The sequence below is a fragment of the Amphiura filiformis genome, chromosome 18 (assembly GCF_039555335.1).
Source record: "Amphiura filiformis chromosome 18, Afil_fr2py, whole genome shotgun sequence".
Lineage (NCBI taxonomy): Eukaryota > Metazoa > Echinodermata > Ophiuroidea > Amphilepidida > Amphiuridae > Amphiura > Amphiura filiformis.
Window position 1 is genome coordinate 61,460,047 of NC_092645.1, and position 20,654 is coordinate 61,480,700.

Genomic DNA, 20,654 nt, shown 5'->3' on the forward strand with positions numbered 1-20,654 from the left:
GCGCAAGGAGTTTAATATTGGAGAATGGCGCAAGGAGTAAAGTGATTTGGAGAACTGCGCAAGGAGTTACGAATGTGTTTGGAGAACAACGCAAGGAGAGTTTAGTACTTGGGAGAAAGTAACACCATTTTCGTATGAGGATTTTATACGCAAGGATTTATCAATGCAAGTGTACATTGGACTTCGCTGATTTTCGCAGGACAAGTGAATAAGGATATATTACATCAGTCGTCCAGAACATTGCAAGAACTTTATGATCACCAAAAAGAAAAATGCTAGCTAAGTACTAAATAGTTAAAGAGTGATTATATTTGATTATTATGTATGTGCATTTGTTGTCATATATTGTACCAATCATAACTAGCTTTCAATTAAAGACTTAGATTTTATTAGCTTAAAATCAAACAGTGTATTTGTGTTGTGCATTCGTGTGAATTTGGGTAAAAGGTGATTTTGGCCTTGAGTCAAGTACGACTCGTAACACCTTACAGAGCGTGGGTTATTCAATAATTTTGTCCATTTGAAACGTGTGATAAACCCAACATTTCTTGGAAGCATGTGCGATTGATATTTTATACCTAGCGATCGTTTCAGGCCATGACATGCTCACACTCTGCAATTTATCTCCGTGTGCAACTTTTGAAAATGCACCAAATTTTATCCAGTGGTATAAATCTTAGTCAACTTTGAGCTTTATGGACAGGATCATATCAGTCAAATTGTCATAACATGACTTGGTTTAGATTTACATGTATGACGGGTCATTGGAGTGAGGACTTTTTGTGTGTTGTATTTTAAGTAAAGAAGTGACATTTGCAGCCACAAATTTCAACATGGGGTGGGGTGTTTTTTTTTTGGGGGGGAGGGGAGAATTGTGAGAAATTAAGAAATCTTTCAGTAATAAAAAAGGGTCATTTGGTTAGCATTTTGCTTTAAACAAGGTGGTCTTTGAGGGGCAAATGTGCTCTGTAGGAGCGATGATGGAATGCACAGACCAACAGAAGTGTGCAAACTGCTATTTATATGTACATTGAATTTCACAAGACTACTACTAGTAGTGTGTTTTCATATTATGCATGCATTTGATAAAATCGTGTAATCTTCATTCATTTATTTATAAAGTGGCCCTATTTTCGAGGAAACAGGTTAAATGATCTATGTTGCAAATTAGTTTGTTCCAATGGGATTCAAAGTTGCATTATGAAGCACTGCAGTCAGTGTCTGAATGCAGCTAGTAAATGCATGACTGATTTCCAATTACATGCTGAATGGGTTTAGGTTTAAATAGACTATGGGATGGGTGAAGTAATGACCTAATTAGGGCATTGACAAGTTGACTGCTCAGTGCCAGAAGTGGGTAAGTGTAATAGCTGTAACCCTTTGGCAAGTTACACACAATATTGTACTCAACTACTGTGGCAGCTATTGCACTTACCCACTTCTGGCACTGAGCAGTCGAAGTGGCAATTGTGTAGCCAGAGTGGGGCAACTGGGGAGCAAGCAAAACAGTAGCGGCACCAGGAATTTTTTGCGGGGGTGGGGGGGGGAAGTGAATTTCAGGGGAGCAAGATCGACCAATTTTGCGCATTATTATGTGTGTAAAAATATTGGATCCAATACATAATAATGATTAAATTGGATGCTTTACGCCCAATAAATATGGGCTCAATCGATCCAATTTTATATCAAAATTGCTGCAAAAAGTGGACATTTACGTGATTTTGGGGGTTTGCCTCAAAAGTGGAGGGAAAACTGGGGGGGGGAGGGGCAAATTCCCCCTAGTGCCGCCACTAAAGCTAAACAACATTCAAGAGGGCAGAATTTGATGAACAGTGTCAAAAATAGGCAAAAATGCCAAAAATCTAAAAGATCGCATCGTATATCATCTTGCAGGGAGGCAAAAGGGGAGAGCAAGATCTCAGGCGATGTGTCCCAGCCCTCCCCCTTGGCTATGCCACTGGTAAGTGTCTAAATCACAGAAGAGGCTAGGCTAGTGGTCAGGCTTCCTAAGCCAGTAGGTTCGCCCTGCCAATTGTCTCATGGTAACCCGTACAAAACTTGGGGAGCTGATCATGGTTGCGATGGTTATTTGTGGAATGTCTAGGGTGTGCGCTCGTGAAGCAGCAAAGTCCCCGATTTGTTGTTAATTGGTTTATGGAATGATGTGGGCCATAGTGGTCAGCGACAACCTGTAAAGTGTGCTGAGGCTTGTGGATCAACGTCTAGGCGCTGTGCCTGTGTGTAGCGCACTATAAATCACTGCGCTTTTTTTAAAATCCATTTTATTTATTTAATCTTTCTAGCTGATTTGTGAAATTGTAAACACTCATGAATATATAGGACAAATTGGATTTAAACCTGGTGGCTTAGGAAGCCTGACCACTAGTCATACTTTGAGAAACCTGCCCTTAGAGACTGTGGCTGATTTCTGAGGGTTGAGGCAAACACTTATGAAGGACCCCACATATGGATGATTGTAAAATGTGATAACTGATTACTATTTTTACCATCAGTTAAAAATTTATGAAAGAATAAATTTGTCTACTTTGCATTGTGTGTTTACAGGAGGTTTCTAAAAGCTACAGGGGCACGTAGCATGTCATCCCGGCAAGATGACGAAGAAGAGGAGGAGTCATTAGAGGTCACTGTAAATGAAGACACCGACAGACCATCTGTAGTATGGGATAGAATCAAGGTCAAATCAAAAACTGTATATAAAACTGTGGAACCTATGGACCCAGAGACACCCAAACCTAAAGGTAAGATTTTAACCCTAGTTAATGGATCTATAACCTTGGTTTATGTGCAGACTCCCATACATGTAGGACTGAGGATGTCATAAATGAAGACACCGACAGACCATCTGTAGTATGGGATAGAATCAAGGTCAAATCAAAAACTGTATATAAAACTGTGGAACCTATGGACCCAGAGACACCCAAACCTAAAGGTAAGATTTTAACCCTAGTTAATGGATCTATAACCTTGGTTTATGTGCAGACTCCCATACATGTAGGACTGAGGATGTCATAAATGAAGACACCGACAGGCTGTCTATAGTATGGGATAGAAACAAGATCAATCAAAAACTGTATATAAAACTGTGGAACTATGGACCCAGAGACACCCAAACCTAAAGGTAAGATTTAACCCTGGTTAATGGATCTGTAACCACGGTTATGTGCAGACTCCCATACATTAGGACAGAGGGTATCATAAATGAAGACACTGACAGGCTGTCTGTAGTATGGGATAGAATCAAGATCAATCAAAAACTGTATAAAACTGTGGAACTATGGACCCAGAGACACCCAAACCTAAAGGTAAGATTTAACCCTGGTTAATGGATCTATAACCTCGGTTTATGTGCAGACTCCCATACATGTAGGACAGAGGATGTCATAAATGAAAACACCCGCAGGCCAGCTGCAGGTTGTGATAGAATTAAAGTCAAATCCAGTACTCTATAAACGTGGAACTTGTGGACCCGTAGACTCCCAAATCTAAAGGTAACATTTTAACCCTGGTTAATGGATCTATAACCACGGTTATGTGCAGAGTCCCATACATGTAGGACTGATGATGTCATAAATGAAGACACCGACAGGCTGTCTATAGTATGGGATAGAAACAAGGTCAAATCAAAAACTGTATATATAAAACTGTGGAACCTATGGACCCAGACACACCCAAACCTAAAGGTAAGATTTAACCCTGGTTAATGGATCTATAACCTCGGTTTATGTGCAGAGTCATATACATGTAGGACAGAGGGTGTCATAAATGAAAACACCCGCAGACCAGCTGCAGGTTGTGATAGAATTAAAGTCAAATCCAGTACTCTATAAACGTGGAACTTGTGGACCCAGAGACTCCCAAATCTAAAGGTAACATTTTAACCCTGGTTATGGATCTGATTTGCATAGGGTAGGGGTACCATTCCATTTAAATGAAGACATCGACAGGCTAGCTGGAGTATGGGATAAGGTAAATCTAAAACTGTATAAAACTGTGGAACCCATGAACCCAGAGACATCCAAACCTATAAAGGTAAGATTTTAACCCTTATCAGTGGATCTATAATCATGATTTTTATAGGACCACAAGACTCTGGTCATCCATCAGGACGATTCGGACATGAAGATTCGGACAGGTCAGCTTTAGTATGGGTTCACGTATATAGATCCACAAGTCAAATCACAAGTGTATAAACGGTCCGATGATTGTTTTGTGAGAGTACCCATTTTCAAGGTAATTTGGCTAAATCATGGCGATGGGGCACCAAGACAATCACATGCTAAATAATGTCTGAAGGGACAATTGAAGGGGCACCAAAGCGTGGGACAACAAGACAAACTGTCTTCCTGCATTGGCTTATTGTTCTGTGTCGGGTTATTTTAGTCAGTATCGCTTTCTTGCCAGCTTTTGTATTTCCTGCATGCTTTTGTTTGAATGCCTTAATTGTTTTGTTGCTATGATTTCTTTATTTTTTGGAAGAGGTTCATTTGGATAGTTCATTGTTCAATTAGAAGCTAAAGTTCTATAAAACATGTCCATGTATAGTACAAAGTACTCAAATTTTATGGAGACTCAACGTTTCAAACCCTACTTGTCTGGTTTCTTAGTCATGAGTGATGAATGGATCCTGTAGCACTGTGGTGTTTCTAGAAGATGTAGTGTTTCTAGAATCACTCTGGATCAAATGATATGAAAGCTTAATTCTCCACAGAGGAGGTGAAAGATATGCCAGATGGATAAAGAGAATCCATATTGATTTGTCATAGACGGGAAACAAAGGGGGAGCAGCACTCAACCTCCATCACATTTATGACCATTTGATTCAGAACAATTCTAGAAACGCTACATCTTCTAGAAACACCACCAGTGATGCTGTAAAGTTCATCACTTATGACTAAGAAACCAGACAATTACAATGTACATTTTGTAGGTTCTGAAATTTATATCAAGTCTCCAAAAAAGTACCTGGTACATTTCTTTATTTTGTTTTGTTGCAAATGTTATGTTCCATTTTGTTTTGTTGTTTATGTGTTGTCTTCATATCTTATTGCCCCAGTTAGGATTAATATATACATGTAAGCATACTCCGAGTTAGCCTAGTATCTAGATAGGGATTATATGGAATAAAGCTGTCTAATCCCTCAATCAAGTCTGGACATAGGGCTAATTTTGTGTACATGTACGTATGTTTACCTGATATAAACCCCAGCGTTTGCCATCAGCTGTAGACACCATTATTGGGTTTACTTGAATGAAATGTGCGGCGAATAGCAAGTAACATGCACATGCATGATGGTCATCTTAAATTTGTAAACAGTCTAAAAAACTCTCTGTCTTTTAAATGTGGGTTTCCCCATCAGAAATGACAGCAATGTATGCTAGCTTAAAAATGAATCAGCTTTGATTCACACAGATCTGTTTACGAGAATCTTTGCGAGAATCAATTCTCGGATTCTCGCCGATATTCTGACCCTGGATTGGAACAGATCATGTCACATTTATCTTGTTAAATTTGTTGTTTGTGCACACATGCTATTTCAAATATAGTTAGCCTTGCATAAAATCTAATTTAAAGTATTGAGATGTGATGAGCATTATAAACCCAATGTAATGCTACAGCCATCAAAGCATTCTTCTTTTCTTTACTTGTTTGTTTCATTGCTTCTGGTTTTTTTATTTCAAAAGTATAAGCAACCAGCCCCTTGGGCAATAACATAGCATGAGCAGGCCGTACGCAGGATTTTTTTTGGTGGGTGCTGATTTTGAAGAGGTGGACCTTTTTTTCCAAGGGGGGGCGGCGATTTTGTAAAAAGTGGACCTTTCCTCACAATTTTTGGACCTTTTTTTGGCCAAAAAGTGTTAAAACCCTGATTTTGTCATATTTGGGGACTTTTGTATACTTTTACACATTTGGGGGGTGTGCGGGCCTGAGCATGAGTCATATGATGGGGGATGGGGGCAGTTAGCCTAAATGAAGGCATACCAGGTGTTTGTCAGTAATTTTCAATGGAATTTATTAAATATTCACTTTGTTGGGGGAAGGGGGGCACACATACCGTACTGTGTCCCTATGATGCTTCATTTGTATACTTTTGACCGTGTGCTGTATTATGTGTTATAGCAGGGCTTAGATTTTGATGAGAATCACAGAATCGATTCTCGTAATGATTTTCGTAAGATTTGGTTGCAAGAATCAACTTCTCTCAATGTATCATACAATAAGTGCAGTGATTCTCGCAAACCAAGACAAAGTCTAGGCCCTGGTTAGGATTATAGTTAAAGACTAGGGCTGTTGTAAGTTGGTTATGATAGGGGTAGTGTTAGTGACAAAAACTGGACATGCAGTACCACACACAATTTTTTGTCCTATCGGTGCTTTAATAGCAAATTGCATGATGCATACATACAGTTAGCTTGCACTCACCACATGCATGCAAACCATATTGATCCAGTCTGGCTGTTAGTGTGTGCCCTGAATGCTAAGGCAGGGTGTTGGTGTTTTTACTGAATTCAGTGAGAAATTCAACCAACTGGGTGGCTAAATAGTTGTTTACCCTCTCTTCCTGTACATAGTGATTATCAATAAAGTGGGCCCGAAAAGGCAGTTCAGCTTTTTCAAAATTAACTCAAAAGGCTGATTTGAAGCTGTGAAATTGGCAAAGTTAGGGAAATTACCATCTGGGGCATATCTAGGGCAAGGGGCATATGCTATGGGTGATGTGTTGGAAGGGAGCCCAAATTGGCCATAAATGAAGCAATCGATTCAGTGCTCCCTCCAAATGCTGAAAGTCAAAATTTGTGCATGCTTCGTGCTCATAGCAGGTCAGCCCCCCCCCTCCCGCTGGCCGCTGCTCATCCCAAGTCGGGGATATAGTTGCTGGTTGCAGTAGACAGAGAGAACTGACAACAGTATGTAGTATAACCTGGGGTTGATAATCATAACTTAACACAAAATTGAGACCATGCATGTCCTTAAAAATATTGATGCAGTTCAACCAGGTAGCCGCCACACCCAGCTATGGTTTTTAATCTTCCTCCTTGGGATTTGTGAGAGAGAATATGGTATTTTTAATGTAAAAAAGTAGTATTATATTGGTCAAATTGACCCATCATAATCCATAAATCCATGGGCAGGGTATATATTGGAAAGCTATTTTTGTTTAATCTCTGAATGTCCTTTGCTTTGCTTTCTCAAATGCATGTAATATGGTATGCTATGGGAGCCATTATCATTCTTGTTCATTAAAAACAAGAACTGTCTTTAAAAAAATACATTCAAGTAAAAATGCTTGCATGACAACTTTGCATGAAAATAGCTCTAGTCTTGTCAGCTTGTTTTGTTTTCTTCTTTTACCCAATCTGTAGATCACACCGCTTTGTTTGCATATCAGATACACATCACGGCATAAACCGCATGCGCCATCCCGTACCCGACGGTGACGTCCTCATTCACGCTGGCGATTTCACAAACGTTGGAAGAATACATGAAGTTAAGAGATTCAATGAATTTCTTGGTAAGTTTATCGCATCGGTGTGGCAAGTAAGAAGTAAGTCATAGTTATTATAAAATATATTGTAACTTGTTTTTCTAGATCACACACGGTTTGTATGTATCTCGGATACATTCTCCCGGACAAACCGGATACCGTCAGTCCCGGACGGGGACATTTTGATACATGCCGGCAATTTCAGTAACCTAGCGCTTCCATCCGAGGTCAAAGCATTTGATGAATTTCTAGGTAAGGTTGGTGTTATCTGTGAAGCATGAATGTGAGAAGGTCGTTTATAGTGCTTTGTTATCTACTTACTGCCTTCTTGCATGCAAATGACATCAGTTGCGACCAGCTTTTGATTTACCCAGTGTAGCAGAGCAACATGCTCCCCTTTTTGGACAACCTGCTACAAAAATTTCAGCTTGTATACCAATTGTTTACAATGTAAAAATATATGATAATATCATGATGTTTTCGTTAAAAGTTGCTATGCAAATTTTTTTCAAAGCAAATCAAACTCTGGTTGTGACAAATATGGTTATAGAGGGGTGGTGGATTTTAAAAATTTACTGTCCTTCCACCCATTCAGGTAATCCCATTTGAAATTCACACTCCCTGGTGGGAGATTAAGGTCATATCTTATATAGGGGGTATATGGCTTTCAACTGGAATAGCCCATTCCTTCCTCCCTCTTTGCTCTTCCCTCATCCTCCCGCCTACAATCTTCTACTAGTATCACTAGGATATCAGACATACCAGTCTTTCAGGGCAGAAATTCTCAGTATGTCATTGGTGGTAACGATATTTGGTTAGTTGTTCATGTGCTACACACAAAAAATGACTAGCATTCCAAGTACTTGTCAATGTAAAATTATGAAACATGAACTTCAATCATGGCGTTGTCTTTTTAAAGACATTTCTTATCAATCATCCCTCATACACCTCTTTCCCTTCCAATCCTCCAACCTGCACCTTTTATCCATGAGCTTGTGGAGGTTGGTATTATCTAGTGTATCATGACATAATTTCTGGTAATTGTCCATATAAGATATTTTGTTTGATTTTTAAAACTTTTCTGGATTTATTTGGTGTAGCTTGTTGAATGATTCATGAGACAAAGATTTTATTTTAATGCTCAACAAATGTCAACTTTATATAGTACTTAATTTGAATATCACCTCAAACTCAAAGCACAGCTTTCCTATACATCAGCATCAGGTTACATGTATACATGTAATCAAAGTGTACATCAATGTCTGTACTTAATGCAAATATCCAAATAGCACCCTACTCTTTTCAAAACTCACTGCAAACTACATGTACAGGTATGACTAAATGTACACAGGATCAACAGCTTAACCCCCTGAGCACTACCTGCTGATCTAACATTGCCTCTGATTGGTCAATTACATGATATATTCACCTTAATCACCAATAAGAATGGAGCTTTGCAAATAATTCATCCCAATTTTTTTGTGTGGTGATATTATTCTAACAATGTTGCTGATTGGGCCAATTAATAATGAAAACTTCTTTTTGGCCAATCAGCAGGTAGTTCTCATGGGGTTAACGTCCCTTGTGATGGAGGGAGGACTCTCATGGTTCATATGTCCAATTCTATATGCACCATGGGTAGTAAAATTTAATCTACAGATGTTACAAATTAATTTCAGTCCTTTTTGACATGTGCCTTTCTCCTTTGAACATGAGAAATTTGTAACATTAGTTTAGCTTTGATGTCTTTTGGATACTTTTCTATGTTGTCCAGTTATTGCTGCAGGACTGGACTTTTATTTCATGAACCATAGGGTGGGTGTATTTAATGCACCTCACCTGCAATACACTTCAACTTGCTTTGAAAGTGTGATCTCTTTTTCTTGCCTGCTGTCTCAGAGGATAATGGATCACATACTAATTAAGGCCCCTTGAAATATCAAACCAAAGTAGAGTTAAAAACACTTGTTAGTTTGAGACCTTTCATATTCTTCATTTACTCAGTATCATCTTATATACTTCACATGTCAGCCGCAACATTGTGGTCATGATGAAATTTGAGTCAGCATTTCGTTAACAGCCTTGAAGATGAAAATTCTCATTTCTGGTTATTGTTGAAATTTTATTTTTTCAACAAGGTCATTGCATCATATTGCATGATTCTGATTGGCTGCTGGGAAATCAAGGTCAGATCGGGGGTCAGATGATCAGTGACCTCATCAATAGCATGAGCAATACCTTCTTTGTGAATGGGGCTATTCCAGTTGTTATCCATACACCCCCTATGGAAGACATGATCTTACAGGGGTGTAGATTTCAAGTGGAATCTCCCATTCAATTAGTCCCATTCACACACCCTATGTGGAAGATTAAAGGTTGTGTCTTCCATAGGGGGGTGATTTCAACTGAAATAGCCTGATAGTAATACAACTCTTGGAGTAAATCAATTTTTATTGTACGATGCTGTGAATACCTGATGCGCCGGGTGTGTATCGGTTCTTACTGGAAAGGAGCCAGGTAGTAGGGGAATGGATGGCAATTTGTCTAGCATTTTCAGGCTATGGTGGAGCTATGAGGGGCAAATACATTCAGAAAACTAAATTTTCACTTTGTTTTTTAACAAAATTTGCAACAACAACAAAAAAATTTGCAAATTTAGATTCAAGTTGAACAGAAATCATTGTCAAAGTCCATAATAGTAGTATAATTTTTTGGTCTATTTGCATTAAATTTGGTATATTTTCCTCAGGGAGTTTTCAAAATCCCTGCCCACATCCCCACCCCCCACCCCACCCCATTCAAAGTGAGAGTGTACATCAGCCTTTAGGTTTGAATGTATATAACACAGGATGTAACAGCCGGATTCCCAATATGTGGCCTGTGGGCCAGATCCAATCTGCCGACCAATAGTGGTTGGCTCTTGATCAGCTCTGAAATGTCCAGTAAACAAGGTATATTTGGCCCTCTGACACAGATCTTTGTGATGAGTTTGGCCCTCCATTGCCAAGAGCAAATACTATTGAGAACCCCCGATATATAATCTCTGTGGGATGATTGAGTCCTGATAGAATATCAGTTATCGGGTCAAGTGGAGGAATAATGTGAGAAATACCATTAGCAGAGGATAGCTAAAGGCTGGGTCTAGTAAGTATGACTAGAGGCATAGTGTGTTTCCAAGGGCCTACAGCAACACCTTCCTCGCAATAGGGATACAGTGTATGTGATTGCCTGATGCTGCAATGGGCTATTCCATTTAAAAATCCACACTATCCCTGTGGAAGATTTAGCAAAAGTCGTCCACAGGGGGAGTATGAGTTCTGAATAGAATAGATAATTGGGTAACTTCTATTTGAAATACTCACTCCAGTTGTGAAAGATATAGGTAAAACCATAATACAGGGAGAGTATGGGTTTCAAGATGATTAACTGTGACCAATTATATTTGAAAAACTTACTCCCCTTGTGGAAGGTATTTCCAAAGTCTTCCACAGGGGTAGTGTGGATTTTAAATGGAATAGCCCAATAGTGGGAAGTGTACATCAGCCTTTAGGCTTGCATATATATATATATATATAATCTCTCTGGTATGATTGGGTCCTGATTGAATATCAGTGATTGGGTCAAGTAGACAAATGATGTGGAAAATACCATTAGCAGAAAGATGAGCCTAGTATGACGACAGGTATAGATTATTCACATACCCTTATTCATGCAAACTCAGCAATCATAATGCATGAGATTATTATAATATAACAGTAGTTAAAAATTAGCACATTTCAATTTAAAAATATACATTCGTGCAACCAAATGGCACATAAACTTCAAAATATCCTACATGTACACATCTCTGTCGTATCCCGTCACAGGTTGAAATAGGGTTTGTTTGATAGGATAATAGAGTTCACATTTAGGGTTAGAGTACCGTTATCCAGGGTTCAGGCAATTAACAAAAAAGCTTAAAATGAGGGTATTCAATAATGATTCAGACCTCAAAATGATGAGCAGGTATAACTTGCCCATTCCGTGTGCTTATAACAGGAAAGGGCTAATAGAATTGCTAATACTACTTCATTTTGCTGATGTGTGCCCATATTTCTACTATTTATCCAGGGTTAAATCTTTGCCTATGGTTTCGGATAGCAAACGTTTTTATTTTTTGTGGGACCTGAGAGCACATCAGACATATCGAATTGCATTCTGAATATGAGGTATGTCCTTCTGATATCAAATAATTTTGATTTTTTGAAATTCGCGATATAATACAAATTTTATGGCAAATTATTAAAATTTGATATTTTTGGTGTTTTTAAGAAAAAAATCCATATCTTCAATATGAAAGGTCAAAATGTTCATATGATGGACAGCTTTTCATCCCAGCTACATACATTTGTAAGTACAATGTACATATCATTAGATTTATACAATTTACTTTGAGGACTGTTAAATTTCAAAAATATCAATTTTTTAATAATTTGCAGTAAAATGTGTATTATATTGTGAATTTCAAAAAATGATTTGATATTAGAAGGACATTTCTCGTAAATGCAATGCAATTTGATATATCTGATGTGCTCTCAGGTCCCACAAAAAATATGCGAAAATGTCGCTACCCGAGCCCTTCTTCACAGAGTGCAGTGTTTGTGGACATTATTGACAGGAACTCCTGTCTTGATAAGAACAAAATGTTATGCCAGCTGTTTGGTAATAATATTTATCACTGCATGCCTGTGCCCTATAAATAATGTTCTCACTGATCCATGCATGCTATGAATCTGTGCTACGATTATCGACGTACTTAGCATCAGAGTTCACGTTCATTACATCATGAAATCTATGTCCAGACCTTTACTGCACCGCCACATACAATAATTCTTGTTTAGTGTGATTATAATCCCTTGGTTCTATACTTTTTCCCTATCCAAAACACACTGGTTTGAACAAACCTATAGCCATACTATCTGTCAGGAATCTAGACAATGATTTGCATGCGTAGGAGGAGAGTTTTGCCTCAAACTAAATTTATACGGAGTCTCATTGATAGGATCACTATGTATTAGATTTCTGGATAAAGATGGGTACACTTGTGGACAAGTAGAAGAGATTTTCCTTTTGGGGATAATGAACATGTTGTCGATCAGATATGTTAAGACGCATTTTTTTAAAAGCCCAACTTATACTTTCCATTCACACGTAAGACAGGGGGGACCATGAAACAAGCTAGACTCATTGGCTAGAGTGTGTTTGGTTCTCAGTTTCATCTTGGCTCCATGTCATTTGGCCAAGAATCTCAAACATGCTCACCTGTATGATTCTATTGATTCAAACTCATTTTGAGATACACATTTATAGAGGTACATGCCTTAATATTAACTGAAATTGCACAAACCTCATATATTTAACCCCATTTATTTTGGACAATTTCGAAATTTTGGCTGGATTGGGGCAAAATTGGGCCATTTTTCGAGAAAATTGAAAAAAATTTGAAAAAAGGACCCATTCATATACCAAATTTGGCTTAGAAAAAGGGGTCATCGATATACCAAAAGGCCGAAAATGCTAATGAGCAGAAATAAATGCTGCTTTCAATGCTTTACAAATGTGGCATGCGATAACTTGTTTGGGAATAATGGTAATTTATTAAGGGGGTAATTACCTTTTTTGATGTGTTCATATGTCTATTATGCAGGTATTAAGTGCATCATATTCACCATATTCTTTTAAGTAGTGCCCTCCCTATAAGCAACCCCTGTGGAATTTGGTATTCTATTATCCACATGTACAATGAATTTCACTTCTGATACACTATACTTTTAATGTTTTAGTGCGTAAATTTCAAATTGAGACTTAATTTCTCTATCTCCCCTCTGCGCCCCTCCTCAAAAGTGACTAGCTTAAAGGTGCATTTTGTGATTTTAGTATCTTTTTTTAGTATATATCTATAGGCCTATGTATCAATAACAAAACCTTGTTTCCAAAATTTTAGTTGATTAAGATTTTGCACGTGCAAGCTATGCATAATTACAGGTATTACATCACCCTATAGACCACTGTGTTGTAATTACTGCCTGTAGATGGATACAAAATGAAAAATTTTAGGGTCTCAACTTTTTTGGAGGGGGCCTGGGGTATATTTCAGACACTTTTCTCTTATTCAGATGTGTAAATAAAGTAAATATTGATATTTATATAGCGCTTAATGCCGTAAACAGCCTCAACATTTATTCTGCTGTCATTAGAATATGTTCGAACCACATTTGCTGCCTACATATGGTGCAGGGTTCATCAGTACATTGACTGTGATTACCCCTAACAGCTTCCCATTGCACCTGGGTGGGGTGAGGCAAGCGAGGCAAAGCGCCTTGCCCAAGGGCGCAACATGGTGGTGGGATGGGGAATCAAACCCATGCACGCCGAGCAAGCTCTCAGATTATGAGTACAAGGCCGTAACCACTGAGGCACCGTGTCCTCGTTACTAGTGTCCTCGTTTGGAGTTACTACATGTAGTGTGAGGGGTGCTAATGAGATTGAATATGGGTATAGGGATCAGCAAGTATAAATCCTGATTTTGGAGTCATCAGTTGTGATACATAATTCAAGGCCACATGAGTTTGTCGCATGCCGAGCTAGGCAAATTGGAAATTTGCTATGGCAGCTGTGTTTAATGGGCTGTTCTATGGAAATCTACCATGCCCTGTGGAAGATTTAAGAAAAGTCTTTATATGTTTTTCAAATGGAATTGGCTAAGGATCATTCTTTTGACACCCATACTCCCCCTGTATATGACTTTACTTATGAGTGAGTATTTTAAGTAGAAGCTGCATAGTTGTCTAGTCTATTTGATACCCATACTCCCTCTGTGAAAGAAAAGCTAAATCTTCCACAGTGGGAGTGTGGATTTCAAGAGAAATAGTCCAATGTGCACTTTGTAGATTCTCTCCATTAAGCCTTTGCATCCATCAAGTATGTAAAAAAGGTTAGATTTTAGGATTCAACAACACATAATTAACACACATTTGACAATGATTATCTTTCTAATTATCTGCTTATTCTGCTGGCATGTAAAAATGGGGGACTTTGTGAATATTTTATAACATTTTATGCTAGAAAATTGTATAATGTGCTTCCAATTAAGATCTGTTTTGGCACATTTAACATTTGTTCCCCAAAAGTGGACCTTTTTGACATTAGTGTATTACTATTAGCATTTGCATCGGAAAGATCAGTCAAACTGTACTAGTACCTCAAACATGCCCATATCTCAAGATATTTTAGAGCATTTTTACACTTGAAAATTGCATAGCATTTGATCTATTTTTCATTTGTGCCCAAAAAGTGGACCCGGAAATGGTCCCAGGGGGCCACTCAAGTATGATAGTGTACACATGCGTGACCAAATTTTTTTGAAACACCCTCTAAACGAGTTTTACCCTAATAGCATATTTAGCCCCTTAATAAGGTAATTTAATATAGAATTTACCCCCTAATGAGTTTTTGGCTAGTAAAAATGCAACAATGTACCCTTTTTGGACACATAATTTACCAAAAATTTGAAAAAGTACGGTACTCTAAACAAGTTGTTCAGTCTCAGAAAACTACCCTTATTCTTGTTTTTAGACCCTAAATGCGTCACACGTAACTTGCCTTGTCTAAAAAAACACCCATTTTTACTTGTTTTGTTGGTCACACACATGCGTACAGACCATTTATGTGAGTGCCCCCCCCCCCTCCCCTGGGGAAATGGTCCTTCTTGTCATTATAAAGTCTTATTTGCATGGGAAAGACCATTCAAACTGTACTAGTAGCTCAAGCATGTCCATCGATTAAGAACATTTTACTCTAGAAAATTGCAGTTCGCAGTTTAGATCTGTTTTAGCACAGGCCAGGCTCTGTGCTGGCTCTTAGATACCATGACATTTGCGCTATTTGAGGGGTACCACGGTTTGCAAATTGGGATAGTTCTAATCAGTATTAACACATTAGGCAAAAAAAAAAAAATTGTTGTGTTGCCCTCAAGTGGGAAAATGGGAAAGTTGGGTCGGACGGTCGGATTTTTTTTTTTTTTTTTTTTTTCAAACCGTCATTTTTTTTAAAATCCCCTCAAATATTAAATAATGCTTCTTCAATTAGGGGACCTTTGTCAATTTTGACTTCTGGATACCTGTTAGACATCAATTATAGACTAGTCTTTCAATAAAATATTAATTTTAAGTGAAAAACATTGATTTTTTGAACAAATCTGTAAAAATCATCATTCAAAAACAACAAAAAAATGCCGACCCTGATTTTTCAGGATTTAGGGTCGGGCGGTTGAGGGCAACAAAACAATTTTTTTTGGCCTTAGTACCAAAAAAGTAGACTTTATTGTTGTTATAGTGTCTTATCATTTAGCAATAGGAAAGACCAGTGATGTCAAACTATATCTCTAAACATGCCCATCTATCACGTAATAGTTGCTTGTACAGTTTAGAATAATCTTCAGATATTTTAGCTCATACTTCACAAGTTGAAGTCAACTTTTCAGCTAAGGTTCTTGAAAGGAGATTATAGAGCTATGCCTCAGGATTGAGGCTATATTGGCTTGTTTTTGCTGCACGTAGTGATCACTATGGATTAAATCCGGTATCCAAAGCATTAAATTCCTACTGACCTTTAATTCTATCAGAACTAATTTCCCAACCAATATGTTATGCTAACAATTACCAATGCTGTTAAGGTGGATATTATGGGTTTTTTTTGCCATTAATAGATATTTTTGTACTTCCTGTGGTCTAGATGAGGAAATAATTACGTTTATTTTGAGATGTGTAATGCTATCTTGGAAACAAAGTGAGTCATTTGGAACCAAATGAATTGTTTTGTTTTTGCATAAAATATTGTTGCCCACAATGGCTGGCTGCAATATATTGAAATTTGGCATCAAAAATGACTTGTGGTTCTTGAAATTTGGACGTTTTCATGTAGCAGAAAATCAAACAAGCCAGTGATTTTGCTCTTAGGTGATGAAAAACCCCTGTTCTATGGGTCCAACTAGCCTAGATTTATCATATTTTTTAGCTGTTTACAAGTAAAACAGCAGGTTTTTTGGCCAAAATGGATTTAATGGGCCAAAAGTGTTATAGAATAGATATGCACAGTAAAATGTTCACTGGGGTGCTAGCTACATATACCTTCATGTCAGGTAAGACCTTTTTCACATCTTTGATCACATAACCACAGCACATAAAAGTCATACCCCAATGAAATTGGTCACAGATTGTGAGTTGTCCATTTCCTGATCTGAAGATAATACAGTCCAGTGCTGGGTTCTATATACAAGACCTTATGTGTTTGTTACATGTAGGGGTATTCTAACTCATACCCAGGAGTGATGTGATGACACTGATGGATGCAGGTTCTTGATAGTTGCCTGCAGATATGAGACTTAAACCTGTGTTACTCTTAATTATTGATAAGCCATGAGACTGGTTCCTGTGGATATTTGGTTTGAATATATTTGTACAGAAGGCTACAAGCACATAGTGAAAATTTATGTGTAGGGATATATCCAGGGTTGCCAAACCCACGATTTGGTAGCCCAATTGGGCGACTTTTGAAGATTTCCCAGCCACTTTGGACAATGTTCTGTCCCGTACAAACTGATGGTTAAGAAAAAATTGGGTGACCTTTCAACATTGGCTCCCATATGACTTCTGGTAGTTAACTGCCCCATAGAAACCAATGGTTAAGAGAAAAATTGGGCAAGTTTTCAATCATTTGACCTGCAATTTGGGTTCAAATTTTTGGCAACCCTGGATGTATCACAACAATACCATGCATTGTCTCCAGAAATAAAATACACCATGAACCAAAATGGTCACATATCCAAGGCATAGTTTATTAATCTCCATGTACTCATCATAGCTCAGAATTTGACCTCAAAATTTGTAGTAAATTTTTTTTTGTATCTAACACTTTTAATGGTCATTTTATGAATGTACATAAATATTGGGGTTAAAACGGGTTAAAGAACGATGTTCCGACAGATGAGCAGAGGGGGTTTGGGGAGAAAGGTGGGTACAGACAGTGGAATAGCCAGGACTTTTTCAGAGGGGGGGATGTGGGCATAGTGAACTCACTCGATGCCCATCGCCAAGGACTACACCCATTGCCAAGAGCCGTGCGATGGGCATGGGTGATCTGCATGTCAAGCACCACAATGCCCTGTGAGGTTTTTTATAACTTTAAGTTACAGAGACATGCAGAGGTATTCTTTACAGAATGGTTTGGTTATGTCCATTCTCCAAGATATCAAATTTTCACATTTTTGGATTCCCCAAAATTAACTTTGCCCTGCCACTGATGGAGATTTTGTTTGAATGTGAGTATTATATGTAAAGTACCTGAAGCACAAGTTGGGATATTTCAGTATGAACATTTCAACTACACCCTTCTTTAAGGGCAGAATTGTCCAACCTACGCACTCACATATACTTACTCACCATATAATATCGGCAATAGCAAAGGTTGCTTTCCATCTAGTAGTGTAGAGCTTAGCCCTACAGCTATATCTCACAGTGTCTTCTTGACTGACACATTCTAAGAAAAGTGAAGAAAAAAATATACAAATTGAGGGGTTGATAGTGTAAGAAGACCCTATCAGTAATAGCTGCCTTGTGTCGTATGTTTAGGTGTGCATAACATAGAATGCGGAAATTGTCAAATGTACATAAGGCAGCTATTGCAGATAGGACCTTACACAAACACATATAGAATGGCTATGTGAATGTTGAAAGGGGTCTGTCAAGCATTTCAGATTTTGCAATTCAGTCATGTGGGTCTTATTTGTGGCTCTATTTTTGGTTCAAAATTTACAAAAAACCACACATTTGAAGAATCTACAACCATGGCCAAAATGTGTTGGGACACTTATGGAAAACGTACACTATAGTATGACCTTATTTCCGTTATTATTAACGTGATAAAGTGGAGGTTTCTTTGGTGTCAAGCCTAAACACTTTCCTAACACCCCAACCCTCCCCTTCCCCACCAATCAATGTTGGGTGCCACAAGGCTCGTGTGACCAAAAAAGTCGAATTCAACATTGATCGGGGAGTGGGGGGCTTATTTACATTACCCTATCAAACCGTCCCAACACTTATGGCCAGCATTGTCTCTAAGGTACAAAAAATCTAATTTTAAAATGTGTGTTTTGGCCCATATCTCCTCAACCATAGCTTGATTTTCATCAAATTTTACATGAAAACGGAGAAACTATTTATCTTTTCACTTATATAAAAATTATTGCATTTTCCTCATGTGATTTAGGGATACGGTCACGTTTTATACATAATATCATGTATTTTACAGTGCGTTCTGAACATTATTAGCCTATGCCAACTACGTTATTTTATTAAAATGACGTTTTATTTTGAAAAGAGTAGTGATTTAATCACCAGAAATACATGATATTTGTTGACAGGAATTGATTGAATTCTTTTAAAAGAGTGATTTTGGGAAAAAAATACTTAAAATTAAAAAAAAGCTAATTTTTAGAAGAAAAAAAACAAAACTTTAATCATTTTTTTTCTTTTTACATCGTTTGCATCAAAATGTCATGTGGTATTTACTGCTATATGATAAATATAATCATTAATGAAACAAATGGCTTAAATTACATTTGTTTGACTGAAATTTATTAAAAGCGCTTTCAAAGAAACTTATAGTAAGTATAGCATAAAATATAGGTAGACATATTAAAAAAAAGAAGAAGGAGGACATTGGCAAAAATTAATACAGCTCTGTGGTAATGGATGATGATCTGATATTGTAAAATAATAACAAAAAAGAAAAGAAAAAGAAATCTAAATAAATTCAGGGGCTTTTTTTGTCCTTTTTGTTAGATATTCCATTACAACAGAGCTGTCATCATATCAACAGGCTTAAACTATAATATAATGCTATTCAACATGCATGTATTCTTTTTATCTGTACACACCTATACAGTCCAAAAAATACATTTTAAGCATTTGTTTCATTAACTGAATATTTATCATATAGCAAATGTAGGTGTTGGCTGACATTGTGCTCCATTTAGTTCAGTTTTAAGTACGGGATAAATACTACGGGACAAATACTAGAAATATACACGTTTTATGCAAACGTGAAAATGATTAAAGTTTATGTTTTTTTTCTTCTTTAAAATTAGCTTTTTTTAATTTTAAGTATTTTTTCCCAAAATCACTCTTTTTAAAAGACTTCAATCAATTCCTGTCAACAAATATCATGTATTTCTGGTGATTAAATCACTACTCTTTCAAAATAAAACGTCGTTTTACGCAAAATACGTAGTTGGCATAGGCTAATAATGTTCAGAACGCACTGTAAAATACATGATATTGCGATAAAACGTGACCGGCCCTTCTTTTTTTTTCTGTATTTTGTTGCTTCATTTGTGGTAGACTGCGGTAAATTGGGACAACAAGTGTGCATGGGTTCGATTCCTTTATTTGTTTTTTGATCACGAGATGTTGTGATAACTTTTATTTTCTTCTATAGCTGTAATGTAACATTTTAATTGGTGGAAACAATAATTTTCCATTTTAAAACCCAAGTTTTTGACAGTTAAAGTGACGAATAGTGAACTTAGACAGGGCCAAAATATCGTTTTAAGACATTTTAAGTGACCAGTCCCTAAATTTCAAATGTAGCCATCCAAAAAATTTTTGGTAAAGCCACATGATAAGATCTCTAACTGCTCCAAATTTGGTGTCAATATCATATTTACTTTTTTGAGTTATAAGCAAAAAACTGAAATTAGATGATTTTTTTCAACTTTTCAAATACAACCATGGCCAAAATGTGTTGGGACACTTATGGAAAACGTACACTATAGTATGACCTTATTTCCGTTATTATTAACGTGATAAAGTGGAGGTTTCTTTGGTGTCAAGCCTAAACACTTTCCTAACACCTCAACCCTCCCCTTCCCCACCAATCAATGTTGGGTGCCACAAGGCTCGTGTGACCAAAAAAGTCGAATTCAACATTGATCGGGGGAGTGGGGGGCTTATTTACATTACCCTATCAAACCGTCCCAACACTTATGGCCAGCATTGTAGATCCATTTACAGAGATGCATGTTTTCAGGAAATTTGCTGGTTTCAGGAAATG

At 37.5% G+C, this 20,654-nt stretch overlaps 1 protein-coding gene across 1 annotated transcript in view; it reads left to right on the forward strand.

The window, feature by feature from the left end:
* LOC140138896 (metallophosphoesterase MPPED2-like) overlaps positions 1-20,654 on the forward strand; it is a 73,463-nt gene that overhangs the window by 12,566 nt on the left and 40,243 nt on the right. The window contains 4 exon segments of the mRNA XM_072160678.1: positions 2,566-2,759; positions 2,859-2,865; positions 7,384-7,532; positions 7,611-7,757. Coding sequence (XP_072016779.1) covers positions 2,566-2,759; positions 2,859-2,865; positions 7,384-7,532; positions 7,611-7,757 — 497 coding nt within the window.